General features: G+C 41.4%; 2 protein-coding genes across 12 annotated transcripts in view; one reads left to right on the forward strand and one right to left on the reverse strand.

The window, feature by feature from the left end:
* Positions 1-9,251, forward strand: part of ZHX3 (zinc fingers and homeoboxes 3) — a 60,619-nt gene extending 51,368 nt beyond the window's left edge. For all 7 annotated transcript variants that reach the window (XM_089513976.1, XM_089513982.1, XM_089513978.1 and 4 more), the window contains one exon: positions 1,785-9,251. In XM_089513976.1, the coding sequence (XP_089370102.1) occupies positions 1,785-1,795 (11 nt within the window). In that variant the 3' untranslated portion in view covers positions 1,796-9,251. The remainder of the gene's footprint in view (positions 1-1,784) is intronic.
* Positions 9,252-11,873: 2,622 nt separating this feature from the next.
* Positions 11,874-21,288, reverse strand: part of PLCG1 (phospholipase C gamma 1) — a 128,864-nt gene continuing 119,449 nt past the window's right edge. For 2 of the 5 annotated variants that reach the window (XM_089513972.1, XM_089513970.1), the window contains exons 30-33: positions 17,206-17,294; positions 13,985-14,172; positions 12,948-13,003; positions 11,874-12,401 (exon numbers count right to left, since the gene is read on the reverse strand). In XM_089513972.1, coding sequence (XP_089370098.1) covers positions 12,379-12,401; positions 12,948-13,003; positions 13,985-14,172; positions 17,206-17,294 — 356 coding nt within the window. In that variant the 3' untranslated portion in view covers positions 11,874-12,378. Of the gene's footprint in view, positions 12,402-12,947; positions 13,004-13,026; positions 13,160-13,984; positions 14,173-17,205; positions 17,295-21,288 lie in introns of those variants that run through there. The other 3 variants (XM_089513973.1, XM_089513974.1, XM_089513975.1) reach the window with 3 other exon arrangements.

Below are 21,288 nucleotides of genomic sequence, written 5' to 3' on the forward strand. Positions count from 1 at the left end.
ACAGAATTGGGGGCATACTCATCAAGTTTGCAAATGACACCAAATTAGGAGGGAATAGCTAATACTCCAGAGGACAGCATCAAAATTCAAAATGACCTGAATAGACTAGAAAGCTGGGCCAAAGCTAACAAAATGAAATTCAACACGGAGAAATGTAAGGTACTGCACTTAGGGCGGAAAAATAAAATGCACAGATATAGGATGGGGGACACCTGACTGAGCGAGACTACATGTGAAAGAGATCTAGGAATCCAAGTAGATCACACGTTGAACATGAGTCAACAGTGTGATGCGGCAGCTAAAAAGGCCAATGCAATTTTAGGTCGCATCGATAAAAGTATAGTATCTAGACCAAGGGAAGTAATAGTGCCACTCTATTCTGCCTTGGTCAGGCTCCGCCTGGAATATTGTGTCCAGTTCTGAGCACCACAATTCAAAAAGGACATTGAGAAACTGGAGCATGTTCAAAGGAGGGCGACTAAAATGGTGAAAGGTCTGGAAACCATATCCTATGAGGAACGACTTAGGGAGCTGGGGATGTTTAGCCTGGAGAAGAGAAGGTTAAGAGGTGATATGATAGCCCTGTTTAAATATTTGAAGGGATGTCATATTCAGGAGGAAGCAAGCTTGTTTTCTGCTGCTCCAGAGACTAGGACCAGGAGCAATGGTGGATGCAAGCTACAGGAAAAGAGATTCCACCTCAAAATTAGGAGGAACTTCCGGACAGTAAGGGCTGTTTGACAGTGGAACACACTTCCTCGAAGTGTGGTGGAGTCTCCTTCTTTGGAGGTCTTTAAGCAGAGGCTGGATAGCCATCTGTCAGGGATGCTTTGATTGAGATTTCCTGCATGGCAGTGGGTTGGACTGGATGGCCCTTGCAGTCTCTTCCAACTCTACGACTCTATGAAATTTTAGTCAAAAAATTGACCCCCCCCTCCCCAAAACGTGTCTCGACTTATCCATAGGTCAATATAAGTACTATACTTTCATACTTATTTTAAAAAGGAACCATATCCTGGTGAAAGGAGAGACCATAATCTGCCCTGGAAGCACTGACCACCTTCTATTTATCTCATCTATACAGCCTTTAGTATGAGCACAAACAGTTCATGTCTGCTACAAATTTGTATGCTTTTTGACCTTGTTTTCCTTTCCATCGTGCTTCCCATCCTTTGCTACATGCCCTTAAATCTTACTCTCGACTTATCCAGGGGTCATATCAAAATCCCTAATTTTGGCCCCAAAACCTGCCCTTGACTTATACATGAGGTCGACTTATACAGTGGTACCCCGGGATACGAATTGATCGCGTTACGAAATTTCCGGGGTACGAAAAAGTTAGATTGGAAAAAACTGTTCCGGGTAACGAAAGATTTTTCGGGTTACGAAATTCATTTCGGCACGAAATTCAAATCCGAAGCGCGGCTAGCGGCTTTCCAGCGCTAACGGAAAGCCTTTTCGGGTTGCGAAATGTATCGGGTTACGAACGGCGCCGCGGAACGAATTAATTTCATAACCCGAGGTAGCACTGTAGTTGAGTATATACTGTAGTATCAGAAACTTAACTGGGGTATCAGTAAATAACAGTAGCATCTTAACAACTTGCCTGTTGCCGGGCAGGGATTTTATAGCACAACTCTTCATAAGCTCCCCCCACCTCCTCCATTTAAGAGCAGTTGAGGTCATGATGACTTTTGTTTGTTCGGTTCTTGTTTGGCCCTTTTGCTGGCTAATTCTTCCAAGACTGTAAAACAGATTGTGATGCACATGTGTATTGCTTTTAGAAACAGAATGAACCAGCACTGCCTCACTCGAAGGATCTGTTGTTAACTTTATGAAGACTGCAGCTGCGGGGATTGGCCTGCACCTCCAGTGAAGGATGTCATGAAACACCGCCATATTTTGTCAAGAGCATCTTTTTGTAAAGCACATTGAGAAGTTGTGGTTGAAAGGAAGAGATCAAGCAAGATCAAGCAAGGAAGAAAGATTTATGAGTAGTCTGTTGCTTAACCTAGCACAGCGAGCAAGAGTCTGGCCCAGTGTAGGCAAGATTTTTTTTCTCTTCTCTAGACTGTGACTCTCCATTTTGTTTCCCATTGGAAAATTTATTTCAAGCTTTGTATTTGTATGGAATCAGCTTGTTCGTATTACCAGTTGACCTACTGATAGGATCATGAACTTGGGGCATTGTTTTAAAACATTTTTATTTCATAGAAATGGACTATCATTGTACAATACATTTTGAAATCTTTCATTGTTTGTTCTCTGAAGGCCCAAGCTGCTGTATGTCTGTCTCCTTGCATTTGAATCTGGGTTGCAGTGTGTACCCACTTGCTTGGGAGTGTGGCCTACTCAACACTATAGGATTAACTCCTGAGTAGACACATAGTTGGAATGCACTACTAGTACATGAAGGAGATAGGATGGGGCATGGGATGGTGTGTCAAGAGACAGGTCTGATGAGCAATATTACCAGTTTCTTGCACAAAAACAGAAAAAGATTATGAGCAGCTGTTCTTCATTGGGCATTGACTTGGTGTACACTGCTGGGAGGGCAGAAATCTGGGAATAAAAACCCAAAGATTGCATCTATTATTATTTTTTTAAATTATATTTTGCTACTATGAGGCTTTCTTAGTCCAAAAATGGCTATTAATCTCCAGGGCTAGAAACTGACATTGGTGGTGGTTTGGTGGTGGCTAAATTATAATTTTGTATTTTTCTTCATTGTTCAAAACAAATCTGTAATTTTTATTAGGGATAAAATAGAAAATATAATCTCTCAAATTGTGTTTAGAAAGGCGTATAAGCCAACGAACACCACATTTTACATTTTCTTCCTATTATATATAAACTGGGGTTACGCTAGATGCAGTTCTTTACTTCATAGGGTACAGTATTGGTAATATTTACCATTCCCCAGCCTTGCTTGCTTTGTGTCAATAAAAGTCAAGGTGTGAAACATTCTCTTCCTACCTACTAGAGCCTTCACTTTTTATAAGACTCTTATTGGAGTCTTATTATAAAACAAAAGGCTTTAAAAAACATTATGAATACCTTAATCTGTATCAAACCAAATGAGAAATGTTTGTTTAAATGAGTCAATTGTTGGCACTAAGCAACCTTTTTACTGATTGGCCTTAAGGAATCTCTCTCTCACACACACAACTTCCTTCAGGATCTTTTCCAAAGATGGAGTCAAACACCAACCCTCATATTATGCTTCTACTTATGGTGATTGAGATTGTTTTGTGTAAGCCTTGAAAACTAAAGAACAGCTAAATTCCATCTAGATTAGCTCTAGGACATTCTGGAGGTTCTTCACAGGGCCCTTATTTTCAGAACAGTGTATGTTAAACTTAACTCCACAGATGTGAACATCATGTCCATAAGCCATCTGCGACTTGTGGACCTTTCCTCAAAGGAGAGCTTTACTTTTGCAGTTTGCACTTGAGTGGGAAAGAATCCTGGTTGGTCTGCACAGCTTTAAACATCTGAATCTCTTCTAGCTTGTGAGAGATACTCCAGCAAAAGTATTTGCATTCACACTGAAGGAGCCTGTGATCTGATTCTCACCTTCATTGCCTTTATGGAAATAACTTGACCTGCAAGGTCTCTCTTGAGATTGATGCTACAAACAGAAATTCATGTAGGCCAGAGCCAGGCTTGCTTATGGTCAGAACTTGGGAAAGTTACCTTTTTGGACTATCATTCCAGAATCACTCAACAGTGACTGTACTCACTGGGGTTTTCTCTGGGAGGCGCAGTGCAAATACATTAACTTTTATCCAAGCTTTATTTCTAATGTACTATAAGGCTGTGACGTAGCAAGTGTTCAGGTTAGGAGGTTTGACCAAAAGATTATTGTTTCATTTTACAGTCATGCCTTCAGAGAACAAATGCAGGTAAGTAATGTAGGGGTACAAGTCTTCCCAGGAATTGACGGAGCTGTGTCAAGTGGCATATTTGAGAAGTAACAACTATACAAAAAGAGCAGATTCTATCACCCCAATGGAACTGGTATAGGACATTTGTTCTTAAGCTATAAATTTATTTTCTTATGTCTTTACATACATGCAGGTTTGCTTTAAATATACACATCTACAGTACAACATTAGCAGGTATTTTATGCACAGCACCTATGTATGTTATATATTCATGAATTTGTTGGTAATTGGAAACCTTCTCAGATCTTTGAAGAAAATATGTTTCTTATGTATACTTAAGATGACTGTCAGCAAATTTGAAGCAGCTACCTTGGGGTTTGGCCTAGGATAGCAACATCAATTAATTATTAAGCTGTAATTCTCAGTATCATTACTCAGAAAGGCCCCTTAAAGTTCAATTCTTTGGTTTTCAAAGGGTTAGTTTGTTAGGGGAAAATAACAGAATCACGTGGCATTCCAAGCATCTGAGGAAGTGGGTTGTATCTCTGTGAAAGCTCATACTGTTGTAACTCTGTCAGTCTTGTTGCCACACAACCTGTCTGAGATCAGAGTGGTCAAGTTTAGGAGCAGATTTAACATTAAAATTGTGTACATGAAATGCAAGCTTTGAGCAGGCAGGGCAGTTTAATCCTATCTCAGCTGAGAAGGAAAAGAACACAAACCAATTTGTTGGAGCCTAAATTTGTGACATAGAGATGTATAGTTTCAAGACATGATGTATTGGGTCATGATAAAGCAGGTATTTAATAACCTTGATTTTTTTCCATTGGATTTGTAGCAGAACAGTCCTGTTATCTTCAAAAACCAAACATTATACACCAATTCTGTTTCTAAAAAAGTGCAGACACCAATAATGTGATTGATCCTTTGGCAGTGTGTTCAGATAATGTAGGTTAATTGAATGCTCCGGTTCTGTTAACTGCTGCTGCATCGATTCTGAGCCAACAGCTTTGGGCAAATAAATTTCAGTGGGGATATACCTGTACATGTGCAGTCCTCCCCATCCCATATATTCTTCCTTCACATCTACAGATGGAGACATCTGTTTGTTTGCAAAAGACACAAGTAATAGTTATCTGTTGAGCTGATCAGGAATGTAAATGTCCAGAAGCTTTATGCTCATTGCAATTAAATGTATTTGGGGTCTTGCTGTTCTACCAGCTCATAGGTTTGTATCAGCTCATGCACTGCTTTATGTCCTGTACCCAATTTAAATGTGTATATATAGTACTTTAATTAGTTCTTGAATGTATCATGAGCTTTTTTTAAAAAATGGGGAATTACCAGCAGTAGTAAATGCACCATCTTTCTTCTTACGCCTAACAAATTGCACAGCTTGTGAAACAAACCTTTAGGGCAAAGGTGTAATTGCAAGGAAGATACTGATCATTTGTCAGTGTGGTGGTTTCACAGCAGCATTTCTTGTCACATTACCACAATTTTTCACAGGTCTTCTAATGAGAAGATCAAATTTTGAATTGGGGAGAGGGCTTGTTCAGTGACAGAGTGCATACGTGGCATGTGGAAGGTTTAGTGGTAAGATAGGAAGTTTGTTTTGTTTTGGTTTTGGCCAGAGACTTTGTAGAGCTGCTGCCAGTCACTGTAGCATCGAAAATGCTGGTCTGAATTGCTCAGTGGTTTGATTCAGTATAAAGCAGCTTCCCAGTTTTAAGTAGCTTGATAATTCTAGTCAGTCCTTGTCTGGAAGGTCAGTTATGCTTCCTTATCTCTTTAAGGTTAATGGTTGTCAGCACCTCAGTGCTTGGTGCTGAAGCAAATCAACCATAAATCTCTTTGCACTGATTTCCACTCTGCATTAAAGCTGGAAAGCTAACTACTTTAAAGAATCAAAGGTAAAACTTCTCATAAGGATATTGGAACACTTTAGTTTAAAATACAACTGCTTGACTAATTTTAGGCTCTGTAACATGGTAGGTGGTTGGGCAAAGCACTTAGGACTAGGGTTATTGGGGCATCAAGGGTATTTTATTTATAGACTGCCAATTTTTTTTTAAAAAAATCCTTGAAAAATTTACCTGGTTCTTCAAACACCATTTTGTGCCTCTCCCACATGTCAGGCTAGGAGGGGAGGTACTGGTGTAAGAATTGACAAACAAATCATACATGAATCATCTCACTTTATCATTAAAACATAATTATAAGCCTGTATTACATTTTTATGATTATATTTGTGTAATTAAAAGCTTGTGTTTAGTTGTGATGAGAGCCAGCATGGTGGTTTGAGTGATGGGCTGGGACATCAAGAGGTCAGGGTTTAAATCCCCACATGGCCACAGAAACCCACTGGGTGACCTTAGGGAAGTCACACTACCTAACCTTAAGTAGGAGGCAATGGCAAATTTCCTTTTGACTAACTCTTGCCAAGAAAACGCATGATAGGTTCACCATACAATTTCTGTCAGAAAGGACTTGCAGGCACACAACAATTATATTTGTTCTTCAAGGACTTGGGGGCAGTTTATACATGTCCTCGTGTTGTCAGCTCTGTGACAATAACACTGTTAGGCTTCAATATCAGGTTTGACATTTGTGTTTGCTGAGTTAGTTTCTGAACCTGTCTCCTCAATCCAACTTCAGTATTTCATCCACTACACTGGCTTCCCCATTAGGGTCTCTTCCAGAGGTTTTGCCCCCCAGTTCCCATAGTGCTGAACCATTTGCTATACTGACTTGGTCTTACGAGAGTTTTAGGCCAACACATCTTGAGGGCACCATGTTGGTGAAAAGTAGTTGCACCATGCTAGCTCTGATTCACAGCAGAGTACCATCACAGTACTGAAGTAAAATAAATGGCCTAATTTATGTACTATTTCAGATGAAGGCTAATTGGAAGTCCACCGGATTAGTACTGCTAGTTCATCTGTGTGAATGTTTGTTTGTATGTATAAACAAGGGCTTGCTTACTGGTCTGCAGAGCATTTCTCAAGCTGTGTGATCAGGCAGTGCTCAGTGGATGCTTTGGCTTAGCAGTGACACTCCATATGGCTTTCTGATCACATACATTTTAATGTGATGGCACACCTTTATAGCAAGTGCCACCAGGGGCTGTTTCTGAATCTGGAGCTGTTGGTGTCAGGCAGATCATACACATGCAGAGCTCAAGATGCTATGTGTCAACGTTTGAAACCTTAACCCTCTCTTCCCAAAGTGCTTTCCTTATCTAAACTAATAGGCTCACAGCAAATGTGTGTAGATGAGGAATTTTGAATCAGAATGCATAATGTTTTTGAAATGGGGATTGGACTGTGTTCAGCTGTAAGCACACAGCATCTTCATGTGGTATTTATTAGTCATACTTGAAATCTTAGTTTCATCTGTTCCTGTTTCCTAGTGAAACTTGTTTTGTTTGTTTGTTTAAAAAATGAGAGCCAGTTAAACACCCTTTGGAATGGAAACTGCACATTGTAAAATTCTTAATAATGGGACTGGTGAGCCCAGGACTCGCCGACACTGCTAGGAATCTCTCTGTTCCCTTTACAAAAAGGTCCAGCCCTCACAATCTGCTGAGAATTTTCCTGCACAGTTCAGTCTCTGAATGAGAACTGAATGAGGTCAGTATGTGCAACAAAGCATCATGCAGTGGACAGCTCCTTTGCATATGAAAGGTCTCAGGCTAAAACACCATCTCTGTTAAAAGACATTAGTAGCAGGTGTTCAAAACAGAACTCTGGAGAGAGAGCAGAAACTATTACAGCTGGGCCAATAGTTGGCTTGTTAGGAGGCAGTTTTTTCTCTGCAATTCAGAGGCAAACCTGATTTCTGTATCTGTATATGAATGTGCATCTGCTTTGTTAGCACTGTAGCGCTCTTTGGCAGAGACCCCAGTGCACAATCCTCTCAAGAACTGGGTTAAAGTTTGTATAGATTTTTCAAATATATTTTTCAAAAATACAGTGTTTCAAAAATGTAAAATTTTGAAGTAGCATACATAGGCCTGAATTCTGTTGCTAGCCCTAACTATAGTAGACCCATTGAATGGATGGCAATTACCTATGTTGACTCACCATTCAACAACTGACTGTGTCTACTCCAGTTGGGATGAACCAACAAAATTCCAGCCACAGTAAAAAAAAACCATATTTGCAGAGCCTCTCCAATGTACTATCATGACTTTGCAAGTCTCTCTCTCCACCCATGGGCTTCCCCTTTAATATGTTAGGAGGGTCGCAGTGGGCAAGCACAGGGCTATACATTGCACACCTATGGCTTCTGTATTTGTGCAAACACCAAAGGGGTGGCTCTAGTTGTTGGGTATTTCCCTCCCTAGCCAGACAATTACGAGGAATGCTGGGAGTTGCAGTCCAGCAACTAAAGGGCTCTTTTATTGTTTGTTTAGAAGGCATCCCACCTGTTAATTGAAGGAATGGGAACCTTCACATAAGTTCAAGAGCCTCTCAACCCCTCACTAGTGGCATTCTTAGTAATGGCAGAGTTCTTTTTATCCTGCTCATGAACATCATGTTCTTCTTAGCAGCTGTAGGACTTTAGAAATGATGGCAGTGCCTCAGGCAGGTAATTGTGCCAGAGCAATTTGTTGCACTTACTAAGTTAAACTCAAAAACTTTCTGAGGACCTATAGACTTTATTTTTTAACTCCTAGGTTTTCTCATGGAAGGATCCTGAGAGATTTATTCCAGAGTATATCTGGGATAAATGAGCTAAAATCCATTATAAATGTTTTCAGGTTATTTCTCAGATGCTATCTTCAGGATACTGTGATACACAGTTTTTCTGCTTTTCCTTCACTCTGTATAAAATCATCTCGCAAAAAGATTGCTCAGCTTCTCTGAGTTTCTCAAGCCAATGGTAAGCTGTTGTAAATAGCATCTTTCAATGTACAATAGAACATTGATTTAGCCACAAGTTCATTGTAGTGTAACTGCAAATGGACCTTTTTTTAGAAGGATAGCAGCAGGCAAGTACACCAAGCCTGACAGGTAGCATTCTGGTTTTGTACCTTTTTCTTCATAGGCTAAGTTACAAACTATGAAAAAAAATTCTTTTTGTACTTTTGGTAAAACTTTTAGAAGAGGAAAAGGATGAAGCTGTCAGTGTGGGTAAATGCCAGTTACTTCCTTCAGCTGGAGAGAACTGGTGCTTGCTTGATATGATGGCACTTACTTTTTCCCCAGCAGTGATGCCACTTCTGCGAAGTGAACTGCAAGTTTCCCTTCATTTTGTATATGTGGCTATGAGGGTGGGAAGAGCTTGCTTGTACAATTTGGTGAAATGAGACCTTTTTGGTTTGTTCCTAAATAAACAATGATGAAAACAACACCAAAACATTTGTCAGTTTCTGAATATCTGGTGGAGTGGGGAAAGGAATGCAGTAATAGAACAGAAATAATGGAGTTGTAATAACTGAAAGAGCGATAACTGACTTTCACAAAGTTGCATTGTGTTTTGGCTGCATCTGAAGAGTGCATTTTGGAATATTGACCACAAAAGTCAGGAATTTGTGTTCTGAATGTGAGATATAAAAGTCATCGTCTCCCAGAGACAAATTGAGTGACAGTGAAGGTGTAGTAGTTCTGGATCTGTGAGCATGCAGGGTTTTTTGACTTAACTATAACAAAATGATTCACTCCCTACTTCTCCTTATACTCAGTGAATGAAGAAAGTTTAGGATAATCAAGAATTTTTGGGGAGGCAATTAGGAGTGGATTTTTGTGCATAGGACGAGAAGTTGCATTCACTTCTGGTACTTGAATTCCTGGGCTCAGAATTCTTGGTTGACCTCCTAAATCACCATATTAATGAACACACAATTACATCATTTCCTGGACAGACCTCTCCCTGCCCAAGCCTGCCTTAACAGCCAGCATCTGCGGTCTGTTCTGTTGGCAATATGTAACTGCAATACTAAGTGTATGTCTTTTGCAACATGTTCCAGTGAGTAGCCTCTGAGTTTAAAAAAATTAGGTTTATCTCAACAGGATGAAACCTTCTCACTTCTTGTCCAGCGATTCTTAAACCTTAGCCAAGTCCACAAAGTTGGTTGCGTATAAAACTGATGGTTGCAGCTGGGGAAGACCCTAATGGCCTGACCAATGTTAGAAACTAGAGGAAATACATGGTTTATTAAAGTGTATCACAGCACCTGGAATGGCTGTGGCTACCTGTACAAAACATAAGTTTCACTGTATGGACTCACAACAAATTGCTTGCTTATCAAGAAACCTTGTGCACGTACTTTTAAATTCACATTTGGCAATAAGCAAAGTAGTCCTTCTCCCTATGCACATCGGAACCAGTTCTATCTTATTATTTAGCTTCAGAGAAATAAATGCAGTATGATCAGCTCTATGACGGCGTGTAAATGGAACGAGTTTTCTGGTTCTCGACAGCTGCCTTTACCTGTACTGACCTAAGGGAAACTGAAGTGGTTTAAGGTTAAATTAATTGAGTAATTTGCAACCTACTTCTCAACCTAATCCAAAACCAACTAGTGTATGTTTTTTTTTCTTTTTCTTAAAGCAATTTGGTTTTATGCCACGCCTACAACAATGCAATTATTCTGCCCACTTTTCTGCCAAGTGTAAACAGGTTGGTAAGTGTTGTACATTGTGATGATGCATAAAGTTCCAATTTTTAAATGTGCTCAGTGAAAGATGATGTGGCTGGGATTTAGACCATGAGATGGGAAATTGCAGTCATCCATTTTTTTTCTTACCTGCAACTCATATAAGCCAACTCTAGCCAGCATAGCCAAAGGTATATTATGGCAGCTGGACTCCCAAAAATATCTAGAGAGCCACAGCAGCCCACACTTGATCTACAGCAAATTCAAACTTGATTTTCTGATAGGAAGAGCTACCACACAAAATGACTCTTAACATAAACATGCATGGGTTGATTCTCCCCAACTGCCTCTTCTACAACAACAAAACACAGGGCAGGACCTCCCAAATGAGGACTTTTATTATGCGGTCTGTTCCATCCCAGCCAACTGAACGCCGTCCATACAACTGCTGGAGTTAGGCCAAGATTAAGCCCCTCTTAAAAGAGTCAAAACAATATATAGTAAATACTGTCATATATATTGAAGCTTGCCTTTGGAGACTGGGGCGTATTTGTTTCTCCTTCAGTCTGGCAACCTAAATAAAAGCAGCACTCAGTCCTGGTGGTGGGATGGCTTCGCTTCTCTAGCAGGCAAAGGACAGTGTCACATAACTTCCACTGACACTGTTGGTATGACTGTTGGTTGCTTGCCCACGGGAGGGTGATGATAGCTTTCTACTAGTGCCCTGATTTCCATGAACACTGGCAAGAGGCTTCTTCAGAAAAGGAGAGACAATTTGAACACATGTAGAATTCTTCTTCCACACTGTAAGAGGTGCATGAGTGAGATCGCAGAGCAAACCAAAAATTCCTTCTGTAGTTTTTATAGCTTGGAATTTATGCTACACAGTTTCTCCTCTTTGAAGAATACTAGCCCATCAGGCACATGCCCCTAGAAATACTGTCCCATCCCCCCCCCCTCGCGCTGAAATACAACACAGGTAGTAAATAACAAAATGATTTCAGTGGCACAAACTCTACCTCATGCAGAGCTGGCTTTGGCTCAGGTAGTCCTTACCCCATCCATTTAATGTCTCAGTCATCACTTCTGTACAGGGGAGTGAAGAATTTGCATAATTTTGCCAAGAAAGTTTTGCTCAAAGGAAGGAGGTGGCCTGACGGTTTGTTTGTTTTTTTACCCAGTCCACAACAAACAAGGCAGGCTCCATTCAAGAACAGAAGAGCACAGAGCTCCACAACTCTACTTAATACTGACATTTTTGTTTTGTGAAGACAGACTTGAGGGCTTTGCATAGCTTGAGATGGTCACAAGGGACCGAGCCTGGTACTTTCTACCAAGTTTGTGCTCTAATACCAAAAGAACAAACTCCTCACTTGCTGTGCAGAAGTTGCGATTAAGGGGTTTAATAACAACGGTAACAATAATAATAATAATAATAATAATAATAACAACGGGTCCTCTTAGCTGAGTGAAGGGAAGCTGCTTTGCTAGGCAGCTCTGAGGTATTATCCTCTCAGTAACTACAGCCATGGGGAAGAAGGGAGTTAATGATAGGCATTTGTGTCTAACCTCAGATACTGATAAGACATACACACATTCAACACACATTGTTTCTGGTTTTGTGGGGAGAGTCTTTTCTTCTTCTTCTTCTTTGAATTTCTCTTACAGGTCATGATCAAGACAATAAAACCACTGTTTTGTAGTTTGATTCTTTAAAAAATTTCTCCGCTTGAACAGCCTTCAGAAGAGAAACTGGAAAAGCTGCCTGAAAGTAGGCCAAAGCAGTGACGTTTCCATAGAAACCAGTTCACAGCAATCCGTGAGAATCACAAGCACTGGAGGGTGCTTTACAGCAGGCAATGTGGGGCTAGAGGCGGTTATCCCCATTCACCCGAGTCTTTCGCAATACCCTGCGGGGAATAAAAAAAGGGAGTTGGAATAAACTTAGCAGTCCCACAGAGTGCAAAAATGTCAAAATGTGGTTTGGGAATTCGTACTACAACTACATATCACAAACCTGTGCTGATTTTCTTCTCTTCAAGAAACTTGCAATAAGCATCACTTCCAACCCCTTCCCTGTAACCTGGGAGTTCAAGGTCTGCTCTATTTGATCCTTGGCAAGTCTATTGACCTGAGAGAAAGCGATTTTCCTTTGGCCATTCAATGGCAAAGACACATCACAGAAAACGCCTCTAGCCTTCACAGCAACGATGATTTGAATCCTAGTTTTTCTGACCCAAAATCAACACTCTATGTACTATCATAGACCAATTTTATGAGTACCAAAGTGACGTTGTCTGTGAATTGCATTTCCTTTGTCAGGGTTCTCTTCATGAAACGTGCACCCTGTTTGTGACGTGTACAGGGGTAACCTCTTGATATGCTTGTGCATGTACTTTTTAGATTGTTGTGCAAGGTTCCTCCTTGCACAATGACTCCCCTTCTGGGCAACTAACCTTCTCCATGCCAGTGTGCTCTCACAGCAAGGAAGCATCCATCTGTGGTTCTGCAGCTAGGAGAAGGGAGATGTCTCAGATCTCTAATGAGTATAAATGAATATATTGGAAGACATCTTCTTCTCCCCGTTCCAAAAATGCACCTGGACACTGTTTGGTACCCTCATGGACAGAAGAGGCAAAGCTCCGCAAAACCCATTCACCACAAAAGTCTACAGTGGGTGATAGGAGCAAATCGTTTCACTCAAAGCCCATAACTGAATGAAGCACTGTGTCCCCAACATCCACCAACTGGTGCACTCGTTCTAAAATGTTTTATGTCTTTATTGTTTAAAAAAAATTGAAATGCTTTTTACCTGTGAGCCACCTTGGAAAGGCGGCATGTATGTATGTGTGTATATATATATATATATATATATATATATATATATATATATATTTTTTTTTTTTTTAAAAAGGTTCAAAAACTTCAGAAAACCCTAAAAGATTTTAGAAGGGGGGGGGGGATTGGCCCTGCCTGGATTGTACATATCCCAAAACGAAGAACTATTCATGTATTTTGCTTAATAGCACTTTACCATTATGTCTCCAAGAGGCTCAACAATGAGAAGAGAAAAGCATATTCCTCATTCTTACAGGACTGGCCAGCTTTTGGAGGAGGAAGAGGGCTAGAAGAGTGACTATTCTCTATTAGAGAAAAGGCTGTTGCCCTAGTAAAATCAACCCTCACCCCAAAACAGAAAGGGAATTCTGGATTAGTGTTTTTGGGACTTTTTTCAAAGGCAACATGATAAAAAGTTCTGGTGTCACTTTTCCTCCTGTGTGCATGTCACAGTTGTAATTTTTGCCACAGGAAAATATATTAAGGTCACTTCTGCTGTATAATATTGTTTAGCTCCACAAGCCATAAACATCATCTGGTAACAGTGACTTCCAAAATGACTGTCTTGGAGAACAGCATGATCTAATCTAATTCTTTATTTGCAGAATATTGATTTATGACCTGGAGTACTTAGATCACAAATAAGAGATTTTACCTTCTGTCTCGATTGTCGAAATGGTCTGCTAACTGCTCCTGTGACAATCTAAAGTCTTCAAAGGGCTGCTGATATCGGGTTTCAAAGGAGCCTTCTCTGCCTCTTCCGGCCATGAGCTGACCTGGAGAATCCATGGATCTCTCTCGGAAAGCTGAAGCCCCAAAGGGGCTAATTTCGCCATTCTCCTGCTTCAGGATTAAAAGGAGTAGAAATTGTTTCTTAGCAAGCCAAGGATATCTTCTGCCAGACTGAAGCAGCTAGATTTTAGGTCTCACAAGAGGTCAGAAAATTTAATTTGTTGCTATTATTTTTTCACTGACTCAGATAGCAAGAAGTCCTTGCAAGGTATCATGTCTGACATGCCAAAATAAAACACCCAGTGCACATGTAAGGGAAATAAATGCTACTGGTGCACCAATTCTCCAATTGTGTATTAGGATACTAAGATGGTCAGCCAGAATTTTATTGGATCTCCTTGGGCCACCTCAGATTCTTCCCAGTTGAATGAAACACTATTTATTGCCTTGGGGGTCTAGAAGAATTCTTTTTTTTTCTTCTAAAACACATCAAAGTTTTTTTTTTTTTTAAAAACTTCCAGTCTGACAGAAATTATATTAAGAAATACATGTTCATGCAGATTTTAGAAGAAACAATTCACAAGTGGATGCAGACAGGGATGGAATGAATGTATGGGTCAACACAGAGAGAAGTGATATGGACTGGCTAGTCTATATTACTTCCTCAAATCTTATGACAAAGCAAAACTAATTTATCCTAACACTCATGTAAAAAAAATGTCAAGAAAGCACTCAGGTTTATGTATTCATCCAGATAGGAAAGTAGGGTTTTATGTAACTATCCTGGTGGTTTAGTTTGTAGAAAGGTTTACATAGCACATAACAAAGGTGCTTGAGCAACATACACTGAACCAGAAGAACATTAAAAGGCTTCCCATTGCTAAGGAACAGAGTGGGTTACCATTTTAAGTATCATTACATAGTAATGCTAATTGTATGTTATAAATGCAACTCCTCTGGCCTGAGTATTGTATTGTTATATATATATATATATATATATATATATATACACACACACACACACACACACACACACACACACATACACATCCCGCTCTTTTCCCAGGACTGGGCCTCAGAGCGGCTTCACAGCATTAAAAAACAAACAAACAAACAAAAAGTACAATTAAAAACATTTTTAAAATAATAAATAAATAAATGATGTGCATTAAAAAGAATGATTAAACTAGTCCAACATTCCAGCCTGTCCTTATAGTAATTCCTTAAAAGGTTTGGGATGGGGAGAAGGGCTTCTCCAGAGGATCTCAGAGTCTGGGCAGGTTCATACCAGAAGAAATGGTCTGCCAAATAGTGTGGACCTGAGCCATGTAGGGCTTTGTAGGTTATAACCAGTACCTTGAATTGTGCCCGGAAACAAACTGGCAGCCAATGAAGCTGTTTCAACAGGGGAGTTGTATGGTCTCTGTAATCTGCCCCTGTTAACAGCCTGGCAGCGGCTCTTTGAACCAGTTGAATTTTCCGAACACTTTTCAAAGGCAGTCCTATGTAGAGCCATTACAGTAGTCCAAACGGGATGTAACCAAGGCATGTACCACCATGGCCAGATCTGACTTCTCAAGGAACGGGCGCAGTTGGCGCACAAGTTTTAAATGTGCGAAAGCACTCCTGGTCACAGCAGAGACCTGGGCCTCTAAGTTCAAAGCTGAGTTCAAGATTACCCCCAAACTGTGAACCTGTGTCTTCAGGGGGAGTGTGACCCCATCTAACACAGGCTGGATCCCTATTCCCTGATCTGCCTTCTGACTGACCAGGAGCACTTCTGTCTTGTCTGGATTAAGTTTCAACTTCTTTGCCCTCATCCAGTCCATTACTGAAGACAGGCACTGGTTTAGAACCAGGACAGCCTCCTTGGATTGAGGTGGGAAGGAGTAGTAGAGTTGAGTGTCATCTGCATATTGATGACACCACAACCCAAAACTCCGGACAACCTCTCCCAGCGGTTTCATGTATATGTTAAACAGCATAGGGGACAACACAGAACCTTGAGGGACCCTACAGGTCAATGGCCAGGGGGTCGAACAGGAGTCCCCCAGTACCACCTTCTGAGTTTGCCCTTCCAGGAAGGAACGGAGCCACTGTAGAACAGTACCTCCAAGCCCCATCCCAGAGAGGCGTCTAGAAGGATACCATGATCGATGGTATCAAAAGTCGCTGAGAGGTCCAGGAGAACCAACAGGGACTCACTCCCCCTGTCCAGTTCCCTGCGTAGGTCATCCACTAAGGCGATCAAGGCTGTCTCTGTTCCATAGCCAGGTCTGAAACCAGATTGAAATGGATCTAGATAATCTGTTTCATCCAAAAGCCCCTGGAGTTGGAAAGCCACCACACGTTCCAGAACCTTGCCCAGAAAGTACTGCTAACAGTAAAGAGAAACTATTCTAATATGTAGCTATAAAAGTTGCAAGCAACCAGAGAATCCCATCTGCTTAAACCTTTCTTATAAAGGAGTGCTCACCTTGCTTATATCAGCCTCCAATAAATGAATCTGTATCAAAGCAAAAGTACAGTCTGTCCATTCTTATTAACCACATGCCACTATCAAACAACAGCAAGTGAAAACATGTAAGATTCTCAAAGAGAGCCTCATATCAAAAGTGCACCTTGAATGTCACTTCTATAACCTCAACTTCCAATCATTGATTTCAAACATTTTACACAGTTTGATTCAAGCCACCTTGAATCCCATTTTGGGAGAAAGGCAGGATATAAATCCAACAAACAAATAAATGGATAAATAAAATTTTGCAAGGATTATGGCAGACAGTCCTCCTCCCTACTACTACCGTTCAACCCAGATTCCTCCTGATCTTAAAAGCTTTTTTATACTTTATATAGCACTGTAGTACAGTGTACAGTGTTTGTATGTACAGTGCTGTACATACAAACAATAAAATCGATAAAAATGAAACGTGCCAATGGCATACATTCTACAAAATACATATAAAACAATAGATGATAATACAAGATAGGATTAGATAAAATAAGCAGGCAACAAATTAAAAACAGCAAATATCAAATCAAATAACAGATAACAATCAGATAACAATCATGACAAAAGAGTTGTCTGTCCTTTCTAGCACACTCTGGACAGGTCATGTCGAGATGTAAGAGTATCACACCTACTTTGCCAGGGATGACATCAATTTTAACTAGCAAGGAAGCCAGTTCCAGATCCTCACTATAATTGTTCTTCAAAGGCACAGCACGGTATCCTAAAAAGAAAACAAAAGGAATTACAATTCATTCATTAAAGCTGTGAGAACATGTGAAAAAATATGTTGATCAGAGCAAAGGACCCAAGCCAATGGAGTCATGGAGATTTCAACTAAACATGTGGAAGAAGTTTCTGACAATAAGAGCTATTCAACAGTGGTAAGGACAATGCTGTAAGGTGGCAGACTCTCCTTTGGTAGAGGTTTTTAAACAGAGCCTAGATCAGTGATGGTGAACCTTTTATAGACCGAGTGCCCAAACTGCAACCCAGACCCCACTTATTTATTGCAAAGTGCCACGTACCTCTGGCTTTCTAGCAAGAAACTCTGGCAAACTCTGTGCTAGGGCGACAGCATATGTGCCCACAGAGAGGGCTCAGAGTGTCACCTCTGGCTCGCGTGCCATAGGTTCGCCATCACTGGCCTAGATGCTCATCTTTCTAAGACTGCTTTAGCAATTCATTACTAAACTGGTACAGGGTTGTGCTATATGAGTCCTTGATCACTCCAAAATCTACAATTCAATGAATTCTACAAAGATTAAAAAGACAAGGTCTTGTAGTTAATTTAAATATAAAACATAGGCAAAGTGTCATGTCCTTACTTGACCTAGTGTTCTGTCAATGTGTTTTTGTTTCTTACTAAACTAGAAACACTTGTTGTATAAGATTTAAGGAAGAGGAGGAAGACCAGGTTTCATCGAATACTGAGGAAAGACATCAGGCAGTACATTCTACGCAGAGTTAGCACTGATGGCCAATTTAATAGAAAAGGGAACACTGAGGTGTGTTTTGAGGCCCCTTGGACTTCTGAGCCATTAGTAAATATGCAAGTTACTTTTTAGTCTTTAATTCACAACTCGTATTTGCCAGTGTGGCCTTTTTCACTCAAGTAAAGGTTGAGGCTGTTGTGTCTTTACTAGAAAGGTGTATGTTTGATGTTTATTGCATTTAACCTCTACGTTTGAATTTGTGGCGCGTTACAGACCACCCCTTTGGGGCAGCCTGTACCCGCCCCTTTCCCCAACGGATCGGGGCCTCAGCTGCCACAGCGGCAGTCCTGAGGCCCCGATCCACCGCTTTTCCAGGCCACTTCCCACAGCCTGGAAAGGGGTGTCCTTGGGGCTTCACCCCCAAGGACACCCCAACAGCAGTGGGGAAAGGAGAAAGGGGCCACTCAGCCCCTTTCTCTTTTGTGATGCTGGCGCAGCTGTGTAAAGGCTGCGCCAGCGCTACAAACCCAGGAAGGAGCTCCATTTTGGAGCTCCTTCCTGCGCTGCGGAAAGGGCGCCACAGGCGCTCTTCTGCAGCGCCAGGACGTCACATCCGCGCTGCCCCGTTTGCTGCCCCTCATTCCTGGAACCTCACAAACACGGGTCATCGTGCCGCCATTTTGTACGTACTGTGTATGTACTAGGGTTGGGGACGTCTGAAAGAGACGCCCCCGGGCAACCCTACTATGTACACAGTACGTACTAAAAGGCCCTTCTGGAAAGGACCTGTGATTCCTTGTATTGTATATTCTTACAAGTACCAGCAATCACATCTTTTATTTGAAGCTTGAGTAAAGAGCATCCAACAGCCATATGTAGCTCTCTCACATAGCTGTTTCTGAGAGCGCCCAAGGGACCCTCATTTTTATTTTTAAATGTAAAATAATAAAATTGTTTCCACATCTTCTAGGATAGAGAGTGGCAAGTATGGGTCATAGATCAATTTTTTGAAATTTTATTTTGCAAAATTTTGAGTCAAGTTTCCCTCTCCTATTCTTATAATTGTTATAAATCATTGATCTGTGCCAATGAGAGACACCCGCAGCATCTGTTCTCCTGCCTTAACTCTTTGCTAAAAACTTCGTCCTCTGTCCCCTTATCTGTTGGAGTTCCCCTACTGTTTTCTCTCTACACATTGTCCCTAGGAAAACTTATCAGCTCTTTTGCTTTTTCCTATCATCTGTTCGCTCATGACACTCAGCTGTATCTTTCCACCCCTGACCTTTCTCCAGGGCTTGAACAGCAAGTCTCATCTTGTCTCATGGCTATCTCTCACTGGATGCAGCATCAGCGCTTGAAGCTCAACAAGTCCAAGACGGAGCTTCTTGTTTTTCCACCTAAGCCCTCCCTTCAATACTCCTTTTCCATTTCCGTTGACATCTCTATTCAACCAGTCCAGGAAGCCCGCAGTCTTAGTTTTATTTTTTATTCTTCTCTGTCGTTTATCTCCCAGGTCCAGGCCATGGCCAAGGTCTGTAGATTCTTTCTCTACAACATTGTGTGATTGTTATCTGACTGTTATTTCATATTTGCTTTGATATGGGATATATATCTGTCCATTTCTCTCGGCCTCTACTACCAAGACTCTGGTCCATGTCCTGGTGGTCTCCCAATTAGGTTACTGCAACCTCCTTCTGGCAGGGCTTCCTCTCTCTCATCTCCATCCTTTAATTTCTGTCCAGCATTCCAGCATTCAGCTGCACACATCATTATATCCGCTCGCCGCTTTGACCATGTTTCTCCTTTATTATCATCCCTTCAGTGGCTCTCCTTCCCCTTCCGTATTCAGTAAAAGCTTTTGTTGTTGATTTTGAAAGCCCTGCATGGGCTGGCCCCTCCTTATTTATCTGAACTTCTTTCTCCTCACATCCCCACTCGTACCTTCAGTTCTGGTAGTCAAGGTCTGCTGTCCCAGCCTAGGATTTCCACCGCCCCTTCCTTTTCACTTGCTGCCCCTCACTCCTGGAACCTCCTTCCCTCACGAGCACGGGTCATCACTTCTTTAACCAGTTTCAAAACGGAGTTGAAAACTATATTATTCAGGGAAGCGTTCTCAGGCATTGTGTGACTGTTATCTGACTGTTATTTCATATTTGCTTTGATATGGGATATTCAATGTTTTTAATTTGTTGCTTGCTTATTTTATGTAATGCTATCTTGTATTATTATCTATTGTTTTATATGTATTTTGTTATTATCCTGTAGAATGTACACCATTGGCAGGTTTCATTTTTATTCATTTTTATTGTATGTACAGTGCTGTGTAAATCTACAGCGCTATATAAATAAAGTTTAATAATAATAATAATAACAATAACAATAATAATTCTTGCTTCAAATGTTACAAAATGGTAACACTGTGAGCCACCTACAGGGTGTGGAAGGCATTTCTACCACATTTGGAGACCCCTGACACACCCCCACCCCCACCCACAGGACTGAAACATATTTTTGCAAATATCCCTGCCCTGTTTTTGTTTTGTTTTTTCTTTGCCTCAATTCCAGCTGCCACTTCTGTGGACTCTGAGGGAGAGAAGAGCCATTGTTGCCAGTCCCAACAGCTGGTGAGACACCCTCCCTTCATTCCAACTGCCACTGCTGTGGACTCTGAGGGAGAGAAGAGAGTAAAACACCCCAGCAGAAAGGGAAGAAGGCTCACAGTGACTATCAGGAGTCCAGGGGGAGAAAAAAGCTGCTGGTTCTACTGATACTTGAACCTTTGCCTTCCAAATGAATTCCTCTCTCTTCAGGACTGAGGCCCTGACTCAGTAGGCATTGTGTTTGCCATCACTCAGAGCTACTTTGCCTGCTAGGGCTATAAAACCAGGACCTCACAGGGCTCTGCTGCAAAACAACCCAGCAAAGAGAATGAGAGGACCACAGTGACTATCTGGGGCCAGGGGGGAGAAGAAGCTGCTGGTTCTACTGCTGCTTGGATCTCTGCCTTCCAAGTGTCTTCTAAGAAGAGCACTCCCACCAGACCATCTGGTGCCATCCGGCCATGAAGAGAGAGATGCAGGCCCAGCTCCATTGAACCTGGCATGAGCTAAGAAGCAGAGCCCTCCCTCCAGTCCATCTGGGGCCATCAGCCATGGAGGGAGAGATGCAGTCCCAGCTCCATCAGGCCTGGCCTAGACTAAGAAGCCAAACCCTCCCTCCAACTGCCTTGGTCCAGGCCTCGGAGAGAGAGAAGAACTGCTGCACCTGATCCCCTTCCCCACC

This window comes from Sceloporus occidentalis, unplaced genomic scaffold (assembly GCF_023333645.1).
Source record: "Sceloporus occidentalis isolate IW3139 unplaced genomic scaffold, rSceOcc1.0.p SCAF_3, whole genome shotgun sequence".
Taxonomy (NCBI): domain Eukaryota; kingdom Metazoa; phylum Chordata; class Lepidosauria; order Squamata; family Phrynosomatidae; genus Sceloporus; species Sceloporus occidentalis.